Source organism: Ambystoma mexicanum, chromosome 7p, assembly GCF_040938575.1.
Source record: "Ambystoma mexicanum isolate Mex_15411 chromosome 7p, UKY_AmexF1_1, whole genome shotgun sequence".
NCBI classification, from domain to species: Eukaryota; Metazoa; Chordata; class Amphibia; order Caudata; family Ambystomatidae; genus Ambystoma; species Ambystoma mexicanum.
In genome coordinates this window covers 1,660,297-1,681,411 of record NC_090939.1, presented here as the reverse complement: position 1 = coordinate 1,681,411, position 21,115 = coordinate 1,660,297, and the positions used below count along the sequence as shown (strand labels likewise).

General features: G+C 52.2%; 1 protein-coding gene across 4 annotated transcripts in view; it reads right to left on the bottom strand.

Moving 5' to 3' along the window:
* Positions 1-21,115, bottom strand: part of MAB21L3 (mab-21 like 3) — a 330,989-nt gene that overhangs the window by 45,473 nt on the left and 264,401 nt on the right. For all 4 annotated transcript variants that reach the window (XM_069635643.1, XM_069635642.1, XM_069635640.1 and 1 more), the window contains 2 exons: positions 16,260-16,551; positions 11,972-12,153 (listed from right to left, as the gene is read on the bottom strand). In XM_069635643.1, coding sequence (XP_069491744.1) covers positions 11,972-12,153; positions 16,260-16,551 — 474 coding nt within the window. The remainder of the gene's footprint in view (positions 1-11,971; positions 12,154-16,259; positions 16,552-21,115) is intronic.

Genomic DNA, 21,115 nt, shown 5'->3' with positions numbered 1-21,115 from the left:
CCACACCCACAAGAAATTACTGAATGCCTTTACAGGTTCCCCCACCCACAACAAAATACTGAATGCATTTACATGTTTCCCACACACACACACAAATACTGAATGCTTTTACAGGTTTCCCACACACACACATACACACACATACTGAATGCATTTACAGGTTCCCCACACCCACAACAAAATACTGAAGCATTTACAGGTTTCCCACATCCACAACAAAATACTAAATGCATTTACAGGTTTCCAACACCCACAACAAAATACTGAATGCCTTTACAGGTTTCCCACACCCACAACAAAATACTGAATGCATTACAGGTTTCCCACACACACACACAAATACTGAATGCCTTTACAGGTTTCCCACACCCACAACAAAATACTGAATTCCTTTACAGGTTCCCACACCCACAAGAAATTACTGAATGCCTTTACAGGTTCCCCCACCCACAACAAAATACTGAATGCATTTACATGTTTCCCACACACACACACAAATACTGAATGCCTTTACAGGTTTCCCACACACACACATACACACACATACTGAATGCATTTACAGGTTCCCCACACCCACAACAAAATACTGAATGCATTTACAGGTTCCCACACCCACAAGAAATTACTGAATGCCTTTACAGGTTCCCCCACCCACAACAAAATACTGAATGCATTTACATGTTTCCCACACACACACACAAATACTGAATGCCTTTACAGGTTTCCCACACACACACATACACACACATACTGAATGCCTTTACAGGTTTCACACACACACACACACACAAACTGAATGCATTTACAGGTTCCCCACACCCACAACAAAATACTGAATGCCTTTACAGGTTTCCCACACACACACACACACATACTGAATGCATTTACAGGTTCCCCACACCCACAACAAAATACTGATCGCATTTACAGGTTTCCCACATCCACAACAAAATACTAAATGCATTTACAGGTTTCCCACACCCACAACAAAATACTGAATGCATTTACAGGTTTCCCACACCCACAAAAAAAGTACTGCATATAAAGAAATCCAATAGAACTTAGAGATAATTCACAATCATGAATGAATAATTCCGAAGAGCGGCATTGGAGCAGTTCGAAAGGTGTGACCCAGTGGACTTAGCAGTCAGTGGCCTGATAAGGCGTTCGCCTGGCGGAACCCTGGTGCAAACCCTGCTTCCAAGCCTGGTTGCCAATCTATGAAGGGTAACAGTACTGTTGCAGAGACTGCTTGGCACCTGAACACGCGTGTGCTTGAAAGGACTGCCTACACCACTCGGTATGTTTGGGGCAAGGCTAGCACATGAGGGGCCGGTGACATGCATGGCAAGGTGCCACCGACTCGTGACATGATGACCCACGCCTGGGGAAGCCGTGTCCAGCGTGTCTCAGGGACACGTGTAGCCCAAAGTACCCTTGCGATGCTTTGCGGAGGCGGCGGAATCGGCCATTAAAAAGCGATAATGACTAGTGCCCATTACATGCCCTCATCACCCCATGTTCTGCTTCCTGGGGTTACGGTGCCGGCTCGCGAACGCCTCGGAGGTGGCCCCCGCCCCATGGCTTCCTGCAGCAGGGGGGGGGTGCGGGGGGCCAGCGTGTGATGCTGAGCGTATGCAGTGTGCGCTGCGATTCCCCCGCTAGGCCGCCTGCCTGCGGGCCCCATTGCCCCTTAGTGGCCCCTGGGAGCTGTTCCTCACTCAGTCACATGCCCAGTGTAGATGAGTGGGGAACGAGGCGCCTGGAATAGGGTGGCATCTGAACTCATGGCTGCGTGAAGTGGCAGCGTGGCCCTCTGCCACCCCTTACACACAGTCCACATATGATAGCATGTCCTAGAGGCCAAGCAGCCCAGCATACATCAGCCTCTCCTCTGGCAATGCCCATGTACATGCCCAGTCAGCAGCCTCGCGGGTGACGCACGGCACGAGGCACGGAAGGCTTCTGTGGACCCTCAAGGACTTTGCCACGTCCCACGCGAGTCTATAGCGATTGCAAAGAGCTTCCGTCCTGTTCCTTCATTGGACCAACACTCTAGCATTATGGGGGCGGGTGGGGGGGGGGCGCGGAGGAATCTCTGTTTAAATGGTCCAACCCAAGAAGGAAATCACTAACAAGGGGCAAAGGGCAGCTCAGGGGCAATGCGCTGGTCTTGGAAACAAGACAGTTCCGAGCAGACAGGTCTAGCGCTTAGAGGCACGAAGCGCGTTATAAAAAAAATAAACAATTAAAGAGAACACACACACCTGCCTGCCAGGAAGGCAACACAGTTCCGCAGGTCTCTGCTCCTAAGAGCAGACCCGGGTCAAGAAACCGCTTGCCACACTATTGCAAATCTTGTGTCTCACTGTGATAACCTGGGCATTTGTCCTATAGCTATGCCGTTTGTATCCAACCTCACACATTCTGTCAGCCCCTTCGTTTCCCCTCCAGTAAGGTGCTGCATGAGACATTTCCTTTGGTTTGGCATAACAAGGCCGCAGATTTATTTTTACACATACATGACCACTGCAAACAGGTAAAATTTTGAGTTCCAACAGGTGTGGCGACTGCTCCTCGTCCTGCTTCCCCCTTTTTCCTCCATATTGATTGCAGGCACAACTCCCCCGAGGCCCTCGAGTCTGAGAAACCGCCTGCCCATGCAGGTCTTTGCGGACTGGGGGAGCGCCGTTTGTTGGGGGGAAGTTGAGCCCCAATTGCTACCGCCAGACACCCCCGCCGTTTAGGCTCCCAGGAGGCGCTGTCTAGAATGGGCGAAGCCCCTTCCGGTTTAGCAATGGCTCATTCGGAGTCTTTGTCTTATATTAGGTTGCCACAACCCGCCACGCCAAAGGTGGGTTACCGCCCACCGTGGCTCCCCCCTTTCCCGCTTATAACTCCAGTAGTTTTGTGCAGATGTTCCAGAAAAACAGATCCATTCCCTGCTCCGACAAATGCACCCCATCCTTCAAGTAATACTCCTTGTTTTTCTGATTGATCAAACCATGTCTGATATGCTGAAAGCCTCTCCCTTTACAAAACTTAGCCATGGCCCAGTTCAACTTCCTCCTTGAGTTTTCTACGGCTGCCTGACTCTCGGCGCCCCTCCATTCGCACCTCGAGATGATTTCAGACCACACGATTTCCGTGTCCCCCAATTCGGCCGCTAGCTCCTGCAATGAAGACATCATTTCCCTGAATAAGATCCCCCTCCCCAACTCGGCCAAATCATTGCCGCCGAGATGAACCACCAATACATCAGGCCTCCGGTGGCTCCTCAGGAGACTGCGTATGTGCCCTTGTAACTGTGCCCATTTCATGCCCGGCACTCCGTGCCACTGCACCCGATATTCCCCGGCGGTCAGCACCTCCTGCTCGGCCGACCAGCTTCCCTTGGCCCTCGACACAAACGAATGGCCCACCACCCATGCAGACCGCCGCCTTCCCCGCCTTGGTGCTACTGCGAGGAAACAGGAGGAAGGAATTGTTAGTCTTACATTTTCTCAGGCCTGACATACCACTTAAAACAACTGGACCTCCAGCCCCCAATATGTTTGATTGTCTCTGCTCCCAGGCCCATCCCAGCCGCAGTTGTGGCGGCCCCTATCCTGAAGGAATGTGTCCCAAAAACCCCTGTTGAGAACCCCGCCTCCCCCAGTGTCCTGTCTAGAACCTTTTTAAACTGAAACAGGCTTAATGCTGACCCGTCGTTGTGCACCAGAAACGGGGCCTCGTCTCCTGTGTGGCACCTATGACTCACATACCTGCTCACGCATCCTACTGGACAGACCGGACTGTCCTGAATACTCCCTAACGTGATCATTCTGCCTTTCCCCGTCTGATCGGTCTTAGACCTCCTCAGAAATATGCATAACCGTTCCCCTTGTACCCTTATGTCACAGCTCCTCAGGAAACTCAAACCTTTACCCTTCTTGTTGGCTGGCACCAGCTCGCTTACCCTTAAAGCTCCAAAAAACGCCAGAGAAAATGCTGCTGCGAACAATCTTTTTTCATACTCGTCCCTGCACACCACCCCCAAGCTCCTGATCAATTTGTGCAACTTCCCCACATCTATGGGCCGTCTCTCGTCAGGTTTCGCCGTCACCTGCTTGGCCCAACCCCTCATGGCCATGACAATATAATGCTCCCTGGTGGGATCAGGCATGCCCCTTAATTTGTAGAATTGGGCAATCGCCGCCAGATGATAAGCCACCCAGGCCCTGGACCTTCCTTGGCTCCAAGACCATCCCACAAAGGCACGCACTGGCCTGCCCTTTTCGCTCTCGGGCAGGATATTGTTTTGGAAGGCGACGAACCGTTCCCAGCACGCCTTGTATCTTCGCATAGTGCCTGGTGCGAGGGCCGTGTCGATCAATGCACTCAGATCTCCCCAACCAGTCCCCACCACTGTGTCTGGAAGGGTGTCATCCTTGCGCTCGCCTCTGGGTGATTTTCCCGGAACCTTCCCCACTGCAAACGAGAAAGAGAATCAGCGGCCACATTCTTAACCCCAGGTATATGACGTACCCTAACCTCTGCATTTAGTTGCAGCAAGCACTTTGTCAGTTCCCTGAGCAGCCCCAATGCCCTACCATTCTTGCTAGTTCCTTGATTGATAATCTGCACCACCGCTAGGTTGTCCGACCAAACTAGCACTTTTTTGTCCTGCATCTGTTCCGGCCAGAGCTTGAATGCCACCACTATCGGGAACAACTCCAGCACTGTAATGTCCCTGGAGATACCCTTGGACTGCCATTCCGCCGGCCAGGCCTGCCCGCACCACCTCTTGCCCAGGATAGCCCCAAAACCTCGGGCCCCTGACGAGTCGGTAACCAGCTTGGGTCCATCTCCCTTCCCCAGAGGTTCCTTCCACACCAATACCCCGTTAAAATGATCTAAAAAGGTATTCCACATTTCCAGGTCCTTCTTAACCTCCTTACCTAGGCGCACGTGCTGACCCGCGTGCCCCAAGCCCGCCATTTTCAACTCTATGCTTCTAGCAAATGCTTTACCTGAAGGGATCACTTTGCCTGCAAAATTCAGGCTGCCCGCTAGGGACTGCAGTTCTCTCAAAGTGGCTTTCTCTTTGCCTAATAATCCTGCGATTACCTCCTTCAACCTTAGCACTTTGTCTCCCGGAAGCCTGCACACCCCTGCCACAGAGTCAATTTCAATCCCCAAAAACACCAGTGACGTGACCGGTCCCATAGTTTTTTCTTTAGCCAGAGGTACCCCAAACTCTTCCATCAACTCATGAAATACCGTCATAAGGTTCTTGCAGTCATGTGTCCCTTTGCTCCCAATAAACATGAAATCATCGAGGTAATGCACCATCCCCCCGACCTTGCTTCTTTGCCTTACTGCAAACTCGAGGAATCTGCTAAACCTCTCGAAATACGCACATGAAATTGCACACCCCATCGGCAAACATTTGTCGTAGAAGTAATCCTGTAACACCTTGAAACCCAGTAAATGGTGGCTGTCCTTGTGAATTGGTAGCAACCGAAAGGCTGACTCAATGTCCGCCTTCCCCATGAGGGCCCCCACCCCCGCCGCCTTCACCAAATCCACTGCATCTTCAAATGCTGCATAGTGAACCCTGCATTCCTCCCCCGAGATGCCATCGTTCACTGACTCCCCTTCGGGGAAGGACAAGTGCTGTATAAGTCTGTACTGCCCTTTCTCCTTTTTAGGTACCAAGCCCAACGGGGACACTACCAGGTTTTCCAGCGGAGGTGTGCGAAAGGGGCCAGCCACCCTCCCCAACTGTACCTCTTTCCCCACTTTCTGTGTCAAGACTTCAGGCATTGCTAGCGCAGATTTCAAATTACATGCCTCCTTAAGTCCTATCTGTCCCTGGAAAGGAATCTTAAAACCCCATCTGAAACCCTCCCATAACAATTTTGCATCACCCTTGTCACTGTATGCATTCAGGAAAGGCATCATGGCCTGTAAACGTATTGGTGTTGGCAGCTGTGTTTCAATCATGCTTGCTTTTCTCCTTGCCCTTTGCGTTGCCCCTTGCCTTACCCTCTCGGCTGGAGGGGCTGTGCCTCTGTGTGCTTGCAGCCTTTGAGTGTTTGAACCTGCACGCATTACCATATGAGCACCTCCCTTCTGCGAACAACCAACATTCTGGCAACTCCCCTTGGTAGTTGGGCCGGCTGTTCCAAGAGGAGTTCCCACGAAAGGACCCCCTCCCCTTTGAGTAGGACCCCCTGCCCCTGCCCTGGGCTGGTCTTTCACTTGCCACGCTCTCATCTACCGGCCTGTCTGGGACCGTTTTCGTGTCTATGCGCCCCCCCACATCCACTTCATCCCAGGTCATTGCTGGCCATACCTGCATTTTGAGTCTAAAACCTTTATCGTAGTTGCTCCATGTATCCCCCCCATGCTTCAGGTATTGCTCGTGAATATACTGCTCATACGCCATCAATGCCACGCCATCTTGTGGGAATTTTTCTAACATAATAGTGGCATAAACCCTGAACGCCCTTAACCAGGTATGTATATTGAGCTCTATTTTTGGCCTCTCCCTCCCCTTCTTCTCCCTTTCCCTCTCAGTGGGCTCGCTGAAGCCTTGCCCCGAGGGGACCATCCACAACAACTCCATAATAGCCATGAACTCCTTCCTCCATACCCGTTCTTTGTAAGCCAGAGGGATGTGCCATGCCAATGCATTAATCGCCACTCTGGCCGGTGCAAACCCCGGCATTGGCCTCCCGTATATTGTGTTATTGCCGGCCAGCTCCTGCCCGTGCACCTGTGCAGGAGCCTGTGCTCCCCACCAAGGCGTCCCCCCAATTTGTGGCGTGTAGGTGGCATTTGCCCCTTGCGTCGCCATCTGCCCCGGGTTCACTTCCGTTACTGGCTGACCTACGCCTACCACGGGCTGACTCGCCCCCGAGTCAAGCTGCCCCGTGGCCCCACTACCCCCTTGCGTTCCCTTACCCACCATGTTCAAAGCATTATTATTAACAGGCAACTGACAATTTGCACCCTTCGCCCAAGCTTCCATACATTCCCTGAACATACCTTTCACCATCTCCAAGGTGGTTGGCACCTCAGCTGCTACCGCCGGTGTGGCTACAGGTGTGCTGCGAGGACCTCCCACTGGTCTTGGAGCCTCAGCAGGGACAGGTGCCGGAGTGGCCTCAACCTCCTGCGCCCTCCCCTTTCCCTTGGGGTTGGCTTTCCGCCTTTGTGCTGCCGCCGCTTGCTGCTGGCTGTCCCTCGCTTTCTTGGTCATCACTCTTTTTCTTTTGGCGACTGGCACTTCCTCTTCCTCGAGCACCTCGATGTCCAGCTCATTCCCTTCCTGCGAGTGCACTTCCACCCATGCCTCCTCAATGGGTGTAGGTGGAAACAAGAGCGGTGACTTGGACCTCTGGTTGCGCCCCGCAACCTCGGCTCCCACCTGTGCTGCCATCAACTGCATCCAGCTGGTGCCGTATTTGTCCCCAGCCCTTCTTGCCATCATCAAAAATGCCTCCAGGTCATCCTTCTGCTGATCCTCCTGGTTTTTTTCCTGCCTCTGCATGATTTCTTTAGGTAATGTCCTCCCAAATCAATTTCCTATGTGCTTCTTCCTTTCATGTAGAGGACACCTCGTCCAACGAAATTCTTTAAAATGCTGCCCGGGTTTAAAAACACACCGGCACTTTATCGTCCACCTTCGGATTGAGCCGCTTCCGCCTTAGGGCAGCCCCTTCCCAGCCTTTGTGCCCGCAGCCGTTCCCCGCGCCGTGCTTCTTTTTTTTTTTTGAAAATTATCCCCCGCCGTAAACAGGGATCGAACCGTGGTCCTTTAGCACTGTGGGCTCCGGCTCTCCCCACTGCACTATTTCGTGCTGCTCCCAACCTAGGGTAGTGGCCGCTTCTCACCTCCGCTTCCCAGGTTGCTACGCACCGCCATGAGCCTGCAGGACCCCGTCGCCTCGTTGACCAGCTGCCTGGCGCCTCCTTTGCGGGAAAAATCTGCCTTTGCTGTCCGCGAGCGTGCAGCTCCCTGCTGCCTCGACGCTCTGTTAGCTGGCCTCGCCTGCTTCGGTACCTTCGGCGACTGCTCCTCCCCACGCTGCAAGAGCCGCCGCTTCCGCGCGATGCAACGAAGTCCCGGGCGGGCCGACACGAACTCCAGCAACCGTTCCGCCGCCGAGAAAACCGCTGCCACTCGAAGTCGAAAGTGAAACCGCTGCCACACAAAAGAAGTCCTCCACTCTTGGCGGGCGCCCGGCTGCTGGAAGAGCTGCAAGTGCTCCTGTGCCGGGCGCCCGCGGTCTTTATGCCCCAAGCCCCGCCCCCTTCCTTTGTTGCCCTTCGCGGGCTTTCCTGGGCTCTTGACGCCCTTTTCTCTGGCTCCTTTTCCGCCCTCTCCCCTGCCCCTGTGGGGGAGGGGGAAGAGAGCGTAAAGGAGGAAGGCCCCTGCCCCGGTTATCGGGGTGCCTCCTCCACTCGCCGTGCTCTCCCCTCGTCACCTTCAGACTATTCAGTTGTGGTAAGTGCACCTCACAGCAGCTGTGAGTACATCTTCTGGCACTGCTGGCCCTTTCTACCAGTGGAGAAGGCACACCCGCTGAAGTGTCATCCTTAGGGACTGATTTCTGAAGGATTACATTGATCCAATGCTTAATTTAGCACATTTTAGAAGTTGAGTGATATGATATGATGGGTTATTTATAACGTGCTTAATACCCAGAGGCTTCTAAGCACGCACACAGTGATCGAACCTGTGTTGCTTCTGCCGCCTTGCACGTTGCCCCTGAGCTATCCTCCAGAGACAATGGGAATTATATGAACTATCTCCATTAATGGGCCCAGAGCATCACACGGGGCATTCTGCAGATCACACGTGTTCCATTTCATTATCACAGCTTGAAACTTTAAAATGTGCCTTAGCTATTTCTAGTCATTCAAGTCCTGGACTTCCACCCAGAGTTCCCCTGTTTGCCAGGTTTTTGAAAGATTCAACTAGCATTTGAATGTTAAGTAGCAGTGCCTTCATTGTTTGGCCAATAATATGGCTCCTCGTCCTTCTTCCATTTCAGTAAATGGAGTTCCGGAGTGAAAATGGCTGACATGTGAAATGGCTGCTTTGGAACGCATTGGCTCCTCTATCTGGTTATTTTCCCAATAATCAGAGTGAGGGCAGAAGGGTGCTGAGGATGTGTGCCGCTCCCATGCTCCCATCGGAAAGCCTTCTTTTCTTTCATGCCAGGACTTCTGTTGCCAGGACTTCTGATGTTGGCCTTCTGCACTAGTCATATGGCCCAACTCTTACCCTAACTGGCACAAGAAAAATCACTATGTACTTGCATGAGGAATAGGTGTTATTTCCTGCCCCATATGATCCTTGTATTACACATAGACTTTTCCTGATGAAGGCTTGCATGCATACATTCATGTCGAAACATGTTGATATGGTCAATGGTGTAGATTACCCCTTTCTGTAGACACTGGTTCCGAACAAATCAGGCTGTACCCACCTGTATTATACACAGTAATAACCCACTTGGCGTGGACACTGATCATGTTATATTCCATGCCTTGACATACGCCTTTCTTAGAACAATGCAAGCACTTTGACCATACTTGTGAAATTGTATGTTATTGATATCTTCTTGAATAAGCAATTGAATTAAATATCAAAGTGCCTCCTAAGGCCCCTATTTCGGGACGCCGCGCACCTTGCTTGTCCACCTCTCTTCTCCCCTCATTTTACATGGGGTACAATTAAAGGAGGGTCTCAGGGAGTGGGCAGATATTGGGTGACACTGGCAGAGCGGGCATAAGCAGCAATGGCCATTGTGAAGTCAGATTGAGGCCTAATGGGTGCTACCCAGGAGTACCTGGGTGCCTTCTACCTAGGAGCCAACAAATATATCATAGACAAAATCCAGATCTTACAAAATAACGCGCTCAGAGCAGCACTGAGCTTCCCTAAAAAAGAGAACCTATCCATTCTAAGAAAAGCTCACAACTGGCTCTCAACCAAAGACAAAGGGCCTCATTACACGGTAGGCGGAGAACCATGGCGCTATTAGCGCCATGGTTCATGCCGGTAAAATACCGGCACCGCCTTGGTGGAAAGGGGAATTACCGCCCCATTCCAAGGTTGGCGGGGCGGTAATTCCCCCTTCCACCATTGCCCTTCCCCATTCCCATTTTTGCACCATAGGGCTCTATGGGAATGGGGAAGGCGCTAATTATGGTACCGCAAATTGCAGTACCGTAATTAGCTCCACTGGTCCCTTTGCGGGTTGGTTTTTAACGCCTGCAAAAAGCAGGCGTTAAATTCCCCAACCCGCAAAGGGACCTCGTAGTAAGGCGGCAAGGATTTACCGGTACCGGTGAAATACCGGTACCGGTAAACCCTTACTGCCTATCGTGTAATGAGGCCCAAAATTGCTTTAAAAGTTCCATCTCTCACCCACAAATGCCTTAATAACGCTGCGCCGCGTTGTCTCATAGATTTACCAGACACGCCCCTAATCGACACACTAGATCATCCAATTCCAATACCCTCACAGTGCCTAAATACAAACGCTCTAAAACCAGAGGCACCAGTTTCCAAGTACAAGCCGCACAACATTGGAACTCACTCCCCTCCTCTGTAAGAGCTCCCCAACCCTACCCACTCTTCAGGTGTAAATACATCCAATGGATCAAGGAAAATGACATCTAACTCCCCTAACCTCCCTACCTCGGCCAGTACACTTCCTGTACATATGACCGGTACCACTGTACATGTGTCACATATTTTACATATTTCTATTTACTCTTCATATCTCCCACCTCACTTTTATGTATAATTCTTACTGTATATCAAGCTCGCCTATTGTATTTACTGTATTATCTTCATTGTATATGAACGTACAGCAATGTAACCAAGCTGAGAATATTCTTTCTGCTTTTTGCGCCCTGATACCCCCGGGTCCGGTGCGCACTGCAAATATTAAACTAAACTATGTGTAGAGTATGATATGATATGATGATATGATATGTCATTTATAACGCGCCTATACACAAGTGTTTCAAGGCGCGATGAGGCAAGGGAGGGGGATCAGAGGGAAGACAGAGACAGCAATCCTACTAGGCCAGGTGACATTGAGATTGTGCAAGTGCAGCAGAGGGGGAAGGGAAAAAGTGCAGGGGAGAACAGGGAGGGAGCAGTGCAGTACATGGGAACGACTAAAATAAATAGAATAAATAAAGCAATACGTGAAAGTGCGGCCAGCTGGTGGCAAGTGCAAGGGTAAGTGCAGACATCAGCAGTCAAGTGCTGGTAAGGGGCTGTAGGGATACAGAGAACAGTCCCAAAGTGCAGGGGATGCCAGGGAGGCAGTGCAGGGGAGCAACTGGCAGGAAGGGGACCAGAGGGTATCCAGGTGACCAGTGCAGTTTCGGTCAGGAGTTCAGCAGGAGAGATAAAGAGAGAAAGGAGACGCAAAAAGGAAGGTTTTGAGATGCTTCCCGAACCGGAGATGGATCTCCTCACGTTTCAGGGAGCAGGGAAGCTGTTCCAGAGGGAGGCCCCAGCCGCAGAAAGAGATCGACCACCAACTCGTTGCGTAGAGAAGCGACTGACCCTGAGGGAGTTGGAGGCGAATGAGCAAGGAGCTCGACAAGGAAGATATTTAGGAAGAGAGAGTTGAAGGTATTGAGGCCCCAGCCCCCAGAAGACCTTGTGGACAATGCAGAGGGTTTTGAGCTTTATCCTTGCAGCCACCGGGAGCCAGTGCAGAGATTTCAGTCCTGGAGAGATGCAATCCCTGGGCTTGAGGCCAAGGACAAGTCTTGCAGTCCTGTTCTGGATGAGTTGCAGAGGGTGGAGAGGAGAGGCAGGCAGATATAGTATGTAGCATCGCTGAGACATGCCTGGGGCATAAGGATGTATTGAAGTGTCCAGGATCACACAGAAAGCATTTCCACCCCCTCCAACCCTTGCCATACTCCACCCACACCCTCATACCTTGACACAGCGCACTTTCTCTTTGGATGGCCACCGTTTCAGGAAGCGTGGCCAGCGGGACTTCTTGGACCAGCAGGTGGGGATCTCCACGGTTGGCACAAGCTCCACCTCCACCTGATGCTCTGATGTTTCCACGGCAACCCTGACCACCGGCCCTAAGGTCTCAAGCATGGCAACTTTATCTGAAAGTGTTAAAGAGAAGAGGGGGAGAGGTGAGACTTGTCCCACTAAGGTGACAGCATCATCCGATGAAAGATTCTAGGGGCGACGCGCTGCTGCTGCTGCTGGGGAAGCATGTCAAGTCCGGACACGAGCCCCAATTGCAATCCTGAATGCTGGGAAAAAAATTGCCTCAAGCAGTGTCTTAGTTTACTTCATGTCTGAGGTTTAAAATAAATAATACCTTCCCACTCCTGTGAAGAGGATGGAAATGCATGCGGGACTGCAGCACCTCACACTGTGATGGGATGGGAATGCATGCGGGACTGCAGCAGCTCACACTGAAGAGGATGGAAATGCATGCAGAACTGCAGCAGCTCACACTGCAAAGGGGATGGAAATGTATGCATGACTGCAGCAGCTCACACTGTGAAGGAAATGCATGCAGGACTGAAGCAGATTCCACAGAGAAGAGATAGAAATGCATAAAGGACTGCAACAACTCACACAGTGAACGGGTGGAAATGCATCCACGTCTGCAGCAGTTCACTCTGTGAAGGGGATGGAAATGCATGAGTGACTGCAGCGGCTCACACTGGGAAGGGGATGGAGATGCATGAGTGACTGCAGCAGCTCACACTGTGAAGGGGATGGAAATGCATGCATGACTGCAGTGGCTCACACTGTGAATGGGATGGATATGCATGAGTGACTGTAGCGGCTCACACTGTGAAGGGGATGGGAATGCATGAGTGACTGCAGCGGCTCACACTGTGAAGGGGATGGGAATGCATTCAGGACCGCAAAGGATCACACTGTGAAGGGGATGAAATGCATTCAGGACTGCAGCGGCTCACACTGCGAAGGGGATGGAAATGCATTCAGGACTGCAGCGGCTCACACTGTGAAGGGGATGAAATGCATTCAGGACTGCAGGGGCTCACACTGTGAAGGGTATGGAAATGCATGCAGGACTGCAGCGGCTCACACTGTGAAGGGGATGGAAATAAATTCAGGACCGCAAAGGATCACACTGTGAAGATGGAAATGCTTCCAGGACTGAAGAAGCTCACACTGTGAAGGGGATGGAAATGCATGCAGGACTGAAGAAGCTCACACTGTGAAGGGGATGGAAATGCATGCAGGAGTGCAGCAGCTCACACTGTGGAGATGGAAATAAATTCAGGACCGCAGCAGATCACACTGTGAAGTGAATGGAAATAAATGCAGCTCTGCAGCAGCTCACACTGTGAAGGGGTGGCAATGCATTCAGGACTGCAGCGGCTCGCTCTGTGAATGGTATGGAAATGCATGCATAACTGCAGGGGCTCACACTGTGAAGGGGGTGGAAATGCATGAGTGACTGCAGTGGCACACACTGTGAAGGGGATGGGAATGCATGCCGGACTGCAGTGGCTCACACTGCGAAAGGGATGGAAATGCATGCAGGACTGCAGCGGCTCACACTGTGAATGGGATGGATATGCATGAGTGAATGCAGCGGCTCACACTGTGAATGGGAAGGAGATGCATGAGTGAATGCAGCGGCTCACACTGTGAAGGGGATGGAGATGCATGAGTGACTGCAGCGGCTCACACTGTGAATGGGATGGAAATGCATGAGTGACTGCAGCGGCTCACACTGCGAAAGGGATAGATATGCATGAGTGACTGCAGCGGCTCACACTGTGAAGGAGATGGAAATGCATGCACGACTGCAGCGGCTCACACTATGAAGGGGATGGAGATGCATGAGTGACTGCAGCGGCTCACACTGTGAAGGGGATGGAGATGCATGAGTGACTGCAGCGGCTCACACTGTGAAGGGGATGGATATGCATGAGTGACTGCAGCGGCTCACACTGTGAAGGGGATGGAAATGCATGCACGACTGCAGCGGCTCACACTGTGAAGGGGATGGAGATGCATGAGTGACTGCAGCGGCTCACACTGTGAAGGGGATGGAGATGCATGAGTGACTGCAGCGGCTCACACTGTGAAGGGGATGGATATGCATGAGTGACTGCAGTGGCTCACACTGTGAATGGGATGGAAATGCATGAGTGACTGCAGCGGCTCACACTGCGAAAGGGATGGATATGCATGAGTGACTGCAGCGGCTCACACTGTGAAGGGGATGGAAATGCATGCGCGACTGCAGCGGCTCACACTGTGAAGGGGATGGATATGCATGAGTGACTGCAGCGGCTCACACTGTGAATGGGATGGATATGCATGAGTGACTGCAGCGGCTCACACTGTGAATGGGATGGATATGCATGAGTGACTGCAGTGGCTCACACTGTGAAGGGGGTGGAAATGCATGAGTGACTGCAGCGGCTCACACTGTGAATGGGATGGATATGCATGCAGGACTGCAGCGGCTCACACTGCGAAAGGGATGGAAATGCATGCAGGACTGCAGCGGCTCACACTGTGAAGGGGATGGAGATGCATGAGTGACTGCAGCGGCTCACACTGTGAAGGGGATGGAGATGCATGCCGGACTGCAGTGGCTCACACTGCAAAGGGATGGAAATGCATGAGTGACTGCAGCGGCTCACACTGTGAAGGGGATGGAGATGCATGAGTGACTGCAGCGGCTCACACTGTGAAGGGGATGGAGATGCATGAGTGACTGCAGCGGCTCACTCTGTGAATGGTATGGAAATGCATGCAGGACTGCAGCGGCTCACACTGTGAAGGGTATGGAAATGCATGCAGGGCTGCAGCGGCTCACCTCTGTGAAGGGGATAGAAATGCATGCAGGACTGCAGCGGCTCACACTATGAAGGGGATGGGAATGCATGAGTGAATGCAGCGGCTCCCACTGTGAAGGGGATGGAAATGCATGCAGGACTGCAGCGGCTCACACTGTGAAGGGGATGGATATGCATGAGTGACTGCAGCGGCTCACACTGTGAATGGGATGGAAATGCATGAGTGACTGCAGCGGCTCACACTGCGAAAGGGATGGATATGCATGAGTGACTGCAGCGGCTCACACTGTGAAGGGGATGGAAATGCATGCGCGACTGCAGCGGCTCACACTGTGAAGGGGATGGATATGCATGAGTGACTGCAGCGGCTCACACTGTGAATGGGATGGATATGCATGAGTGACTGCAGCGGCTCACACTGTGAATGGGATGGATATGCATGAGTGACTGCAGTGGCTCACACTGTGAAGGGGGTGGAAATGCATGAGTGACTGCAGCGGCTCACACTGTGAATGGGATGGATATGCATGCAGGACTGCAGCGGCTCACACTGCGAAAGGGATGGAAATGCATGCAGGACTGCAGCGGCTCACACTGTGAAGGGGATGGAGATGCATGAGTGACTGCAGCGGCTCACACTGTGAAGGGGATGGAGATGCATGCCGGACTGCAGTGGCTCACACTGCAAAGGGATGGAAATGCATGAGTGACTGCAGCGGCTCACACTGTGAAGGGGATGGAGATGCATGAGTGACTGCAGCGGCTCACACTGTGAAGGGGATGGAGATGCATGAGTGACTGCAGCGGCTCACTCTGTGAATGGTATGGAAATGCATGCAGGACTGCAGCGGCTCACACTGTGAAGGGGATGGAAATGCATGCAGGGCTGCAGCGGCTCACCTCTGTGAAGGGGATAGAAATGCATGCAGGACTGCAGCGGCTCACACTATGAAGGGGATGGGAATGCATGAGTGAATGCAGCGGCTCCCACTGTGAAGGGGATGGAAATGCATGCAGGACTGCAGCGGCTCACACTGTGAATGTGAAGTGCCCCTGCCAACCGACTGGGGGATGAAGGGAGTAGGTCAGGGGTTCCTCCCTGCACTGCCCAGCAGCATTAAGCGGGTGATGGCTGCAAAGCCCTGTGGCCACCCCAACACCCACACCCTACCTGGGGGGTCAGGGAGGGGAGCTCTTCAAACCCACCATCTTAACTTCACAGATAGGACACGCCTCCATTTCCCTACTAGCCCAGCCAGTGGGAACCTCCCTGCACCTGCTTCCCAGGGGTGCCCTGAGGGCCACCTCTGCAAACACTCTAAGCTCTTTTCTCTGCTGACTTGGGTACCTCCCCACTCACACGTTAGCAAGAGTCCCCACCGTGGGCTGCTTGCCAGTCACTCGCTCACCTGAGAGTTTGCAGGACGCGATGGACCTCTCCAGGAGGTCCCGGAAGACCCTGATGACCTTGGCAGGGATGAGGTCTCCCTCCACGTTCACATCGCTCTCGTGCCATGGTCGGCTCGTCTTGGGGAACTGCTCCGCCTCCAGCCACTGGTGCAGTTTTTCTGGCTCCATCACAGGGGACAGGAGCTTGGTACCACTCAGCGAGTAGTAGCGCCAGCGGCGGGCTTTGCGATGGCGGAATCCAGCCAGGCCCCGCAGTGGGACGGTGATGAGGAACTGGGCTGGAGACAAGACCTGGGGCAACCCAGATAAGAACATGTGAGTGTGGAGGCTGCAGTAAGAAATTACAGAAACTTTAAGACCGATGAATGGTATGGTATGGTTTTGGTTATTTATAAAGCGCCTATACACAAGCAAGTGTTTCAAAGCGCTCAGGGAGTGTGGGAACATGGGGAAAAAACAACAGTCACCCAGAGCTCTTCAAAATCATTCTTTTTAATAGCCTTTTTATATCCTGGGCATTTGTCCATAATTATACCAACATTACTGCTTATTCCATTCGCTAGCCTTACACCCGCTTTTGGAAAGAGGTGCAGAAGAAGACATTTTTCTTTTTGTTGGCATAAAAGGCAGCAGATTTATTTTCACAACATTGGTAAACACTACATGCTACTCCTCACTGCAAACCAAACTTTTGTGATATAGTTCTCCAGGTGCAGCGACAGCCAACTGCTTCGGGTCCAAAACCTTGCTTCCCCCTTTTCCAAGCAGATCCACTCTAGGCCACAGCTCCCCCAACAACCATTCTTGTCTGAGCCCCACCTACCCTTGCCATGTGATCCTGAGCTGGAGGAGTGCCACTGTGCCAGGGGAAGCCGTGCCCTCATCAATACCTCCAGAGCCCTTGCCGCTAGACCGCAAAGGAGTGCTGATCGCAAGAAGAGCGAAAACCCTTCCTGCTTTCCCGCAGCTTGTTAGTAGTCTCTACAGTGTAACTGGTCGCGAAACACTGCCACCCCACGGGAGAGTCCACGCCCTCTGTGGCTCCCCCGTCCTTGCTCATAACTCCAGAAGCTTTGTGCACAAGTTCCAGAAGAACAGATCCATGCCTGTCAGAGACAAATGCACTCCGTCCCTCACGTACTATTCGGGTGACTTCAGGCTGATCAAGCCATGCCGGACCTGAGTGAAACCTCTGCCCCGGCAGAATTTGGCCATTGCGCCATTCAATTTTCTCCTCGATTTTTGCACCACCGAATGACTTTCGGCTCCCCTCCATTCTTGCATTGGTATAATCTCAGACCAGATGATATCTGTATTGCCCAACCGACGAGGCCAATTCCTGTAGTGTGCTCATCATTTCCCTCATTAATACCCCACTGCCCAGGCTTGTCAGGTCATTTCCACCCAGATGAATGATCAATACATCAGGCCTGTGATGTCTAGTCAATAACTTATCCACGTGCCCATGTAGCTGTGCCCATCTCATCCCGGGCACCCCGTGCCACCAGATCCGGTACTCGCCAGCAGTCATCCTCTCTCTTTCTGTTGTCCATTTAGCCTTGGCCCTTGTCACAAAAGAATGACCCACCACCCAAACGGACCTCCTCCTCCTTCAGGCTGCGGTTATTTGAGAGAAGATGAGAACGTGGCATGTTAACATTAAATCTTGTCCGGTCTGCCGCTGATCTGTAGAGCTGCCTGCAACCGATTAAGCCTGGCCAACTAATGCTTGGCAACTCCACATGCACCTACCTCGTCGCCGTTAGGTATCCCTTGCACCTACAGCGTGATGTACTGCACCGCATCTCAAGTGTGCACGTGGCTGAGCGTCGCTGCTCACCCAATTCAGGGGCGGAATATGGGTCAGAATGATGTAGAACAATGTCACAGCATGCACCGCGTGCAAGTGGGTCTGCTGCCAGTGATCCCCCACAATTAAAAGAAAAATGCAAAGCATATACACAGTATGGGCCAAGCCTCGCTGTCATGGTGCTTGAACCGACATAGTGGGCTGGACCATACAACATATGGGACGGCGAAGGGAACATGCCTTATGAAGAATGGCTTTTCAGCAGTGGTCGAAGTGTACGAAAAGAAGTAGTGGAACTATGTTCCCTACTGGCCTGCACCCACTCCTCACAAACCCCATTGATGCACCCCCTCCCATGCACAATACAAACCCCCAAACACACGTGCCTGATGTTTAAGGGAACATCCAGTGCAGTGCACTGAAAGTGCAAGTTTCAATGTGTTCCTACGCCTTTATTTTAAAACGAAACCGTTCCGGAATGGTTTCTTTTTAAAATAAAAGTATAGGAGCGGTAAAGCCTATTTAAAAGAAGTAGAGGAGCACCGCTCCCAACCGCTCCCGCCCCCTTCGACCACTGCTTTTCAGGGCCAAGCGCTTGTTATGCGTGAATTGCCACCTCAAGAGTGTCTCCTTCTGCTAAATACAAACTGAGCTGGTTCAGGGGGACGTGCAGGAAGAATAGAGCAAGTGCAGAATGGGGCGATGTCCCAGTTTTGGTGGTTTAGAGTAACAAAAAATATATACAGAACAATCACACACGTTTTTATAAAGTGCTGGGACGTAAGATAGTGATGGCTGTGTGCACCGGAAGCAGAATGCCCACCGCAGACAGAGTTTGGGCGCACCAAACCTAAACACCCCTTCCAATGTCTGAGAGAAGGTGGGTGCCCGCTCTGCACAGCACCGGGGCCCAAGTGCATTCTGATGTCAAGAGCTCAATTATTCTGTTTCAGGAGACTTGAAAAGTCATTCCCTTATTACAGTTGGATTCTGACGTCAGAATGATCCATTTATGACAGCACGTGAGCTCTGGGTTCAGGCCTCGCTTCAGTTTTCAGCAGATAAAGCACCAGCAGTCGGATTACCATATATTTACGGGGGAAAACTAATTGTGCATGTTCTATACAAACAAGACTACCACAAAAACATTCCAAGAACATGTGCATTGCACATGCTCACATGTTCAGTTATTCAGTGCAGTTCGAATCCTGCATCAGAAAACTTAGACCTTAATCCTTTTAAGGTCGACAAATGGACTACTACTGTTAAACTGGGTAAAAATAACACTTATTCATGCAGCCCTTAATGTAGCGGTAGGAAGCCAGCATAAAGCACTACAGCAAAACAGCATATTCATATTTCAAGTATGGCATATTATACTGTCCGATCTTTATTCAGAAAATATTTAACAGCTTACCTTGTATTGTGTCTCCCCCTATGGTCTTCAACCTGACCATAGCCCCTTCATGGCATTAGGGTGTTGGGGCATGTGCTTCACTCCACTATTCTGCACAAGACAAGACCGTCCAGGGGCAGGATGCAGGGTCTGAAGGTACATCAGGTCATGCTGCCGTTTCCACTTACTGCCTTCCTGCTTCCTACTCTCCCTGCCCTGCAATCCTGTGTACTGCAGCAGACCGTCTGGTGGCAGCCTGCAAGCACTCGGCAGAAGCCATAGGCGTGGATGGTTTATCGTATTTTATGGCAGAAGGCTTTTGCCAGCTACGGAGAAGTCTTCCAGGGCTTCGCTGGCCTTCCTGGGTTGCACGATGTACAGGACAATTATACTCTCAAATGAGCGAAAATGAGGTCTAACAAAGGGGGTGGCGCGCCCTTGGATGGAAATTAATTTTCCAAGGACCAACAGCGCCACATGTGATGCGATCCCTGGTGGTCCCGCTAACTGAAACTATCACCCATGGTACGCATCCTAGGCAATCCGGGCATGGCTGAATTTCCGTCCTTGAATTTCAATGATTGGTCAACAGGCTGCTCAACTGGAGCTGGGAAACGGCCTTGTCAAATATCCCAATTTTAAAATTCGATCGGCAAGGCAGCTCAATTGAGTATTTGCCAAGATTACGTGTAACCTGCAGGCACCATGGGCAATGCAAGCGGGCACATACATTGTCATTCCCCCAAGAAAAGAGGCGCGAGGACTAACGGGAAACTCAGGACATAGCTGCTTATTCAGTCTGCTAGGCCTCACGCCACCCTGCCTTGCTGACCGCAGGCGGGGGCCGTCAGCCCAGCCGCCCAAGCCCAGCCCTGCTGGGAAGAAGAAAAAAAAATGGGCAGCGCCTGCCTTAGTCGGTGTTGGTTGCCGGCACTGCAGGCAGCCAATTTATAGAAAACCACCCATGCAGAGGCGGGTTCACTCAATGTGTACCCTTCCGCTGTAAAGAGGCCCTACAGGCAGAGGCCTACCGGGGGATGTCCCAGTGTCCCGGTGGGGCAGTCCAGCCCTGGTGTGGATGCTCTGCATGCCAGCGCCAGCCTGCCCGCCGTCTCACTGCGTGTGCATGCACTGCATGCCAGCCTGCCCACCGTCTCACTGCGTGTGCATGCTCTGCATGCCAGCCTGCCCGCCGTCTCACTGCGTGTGCATGCACTGCATGCCAGCCTGCCCGCCGTCTCACTGCGTGTGCATGCTCTGCATGCCACCCTGCCCACCGTCTCACTGCGTGTGCATGCTCTGCATGCCAGCCTGCCCGCCGTCTCACTGCGTGTGCATGCTCTGCATGCCAGCCTGCCCACCGTCTCACTTCGTGTGCATGCACTGCATGCCAGCCTGCCCACCTTCTCACTGCGTGTGCATGCTCTGCATGCCAGCCTGCCCACCGTCTCACTGCGTGTGCATGCTCTGCATGCCAGCCTGCCCACCGTCTCAGTGCATATGGATGCTCTGCATGCCAGCCTGCCCACCGTCTCACTGCGTGTGCATGCACTGCATGCCAGCCTGCCCACCGTCTCAGTGCATATGGATGCTCTGCATGCCTGCCTGCCCACCGTCTCACTGCGTGTGCATGCACTGCATGCCAGCCT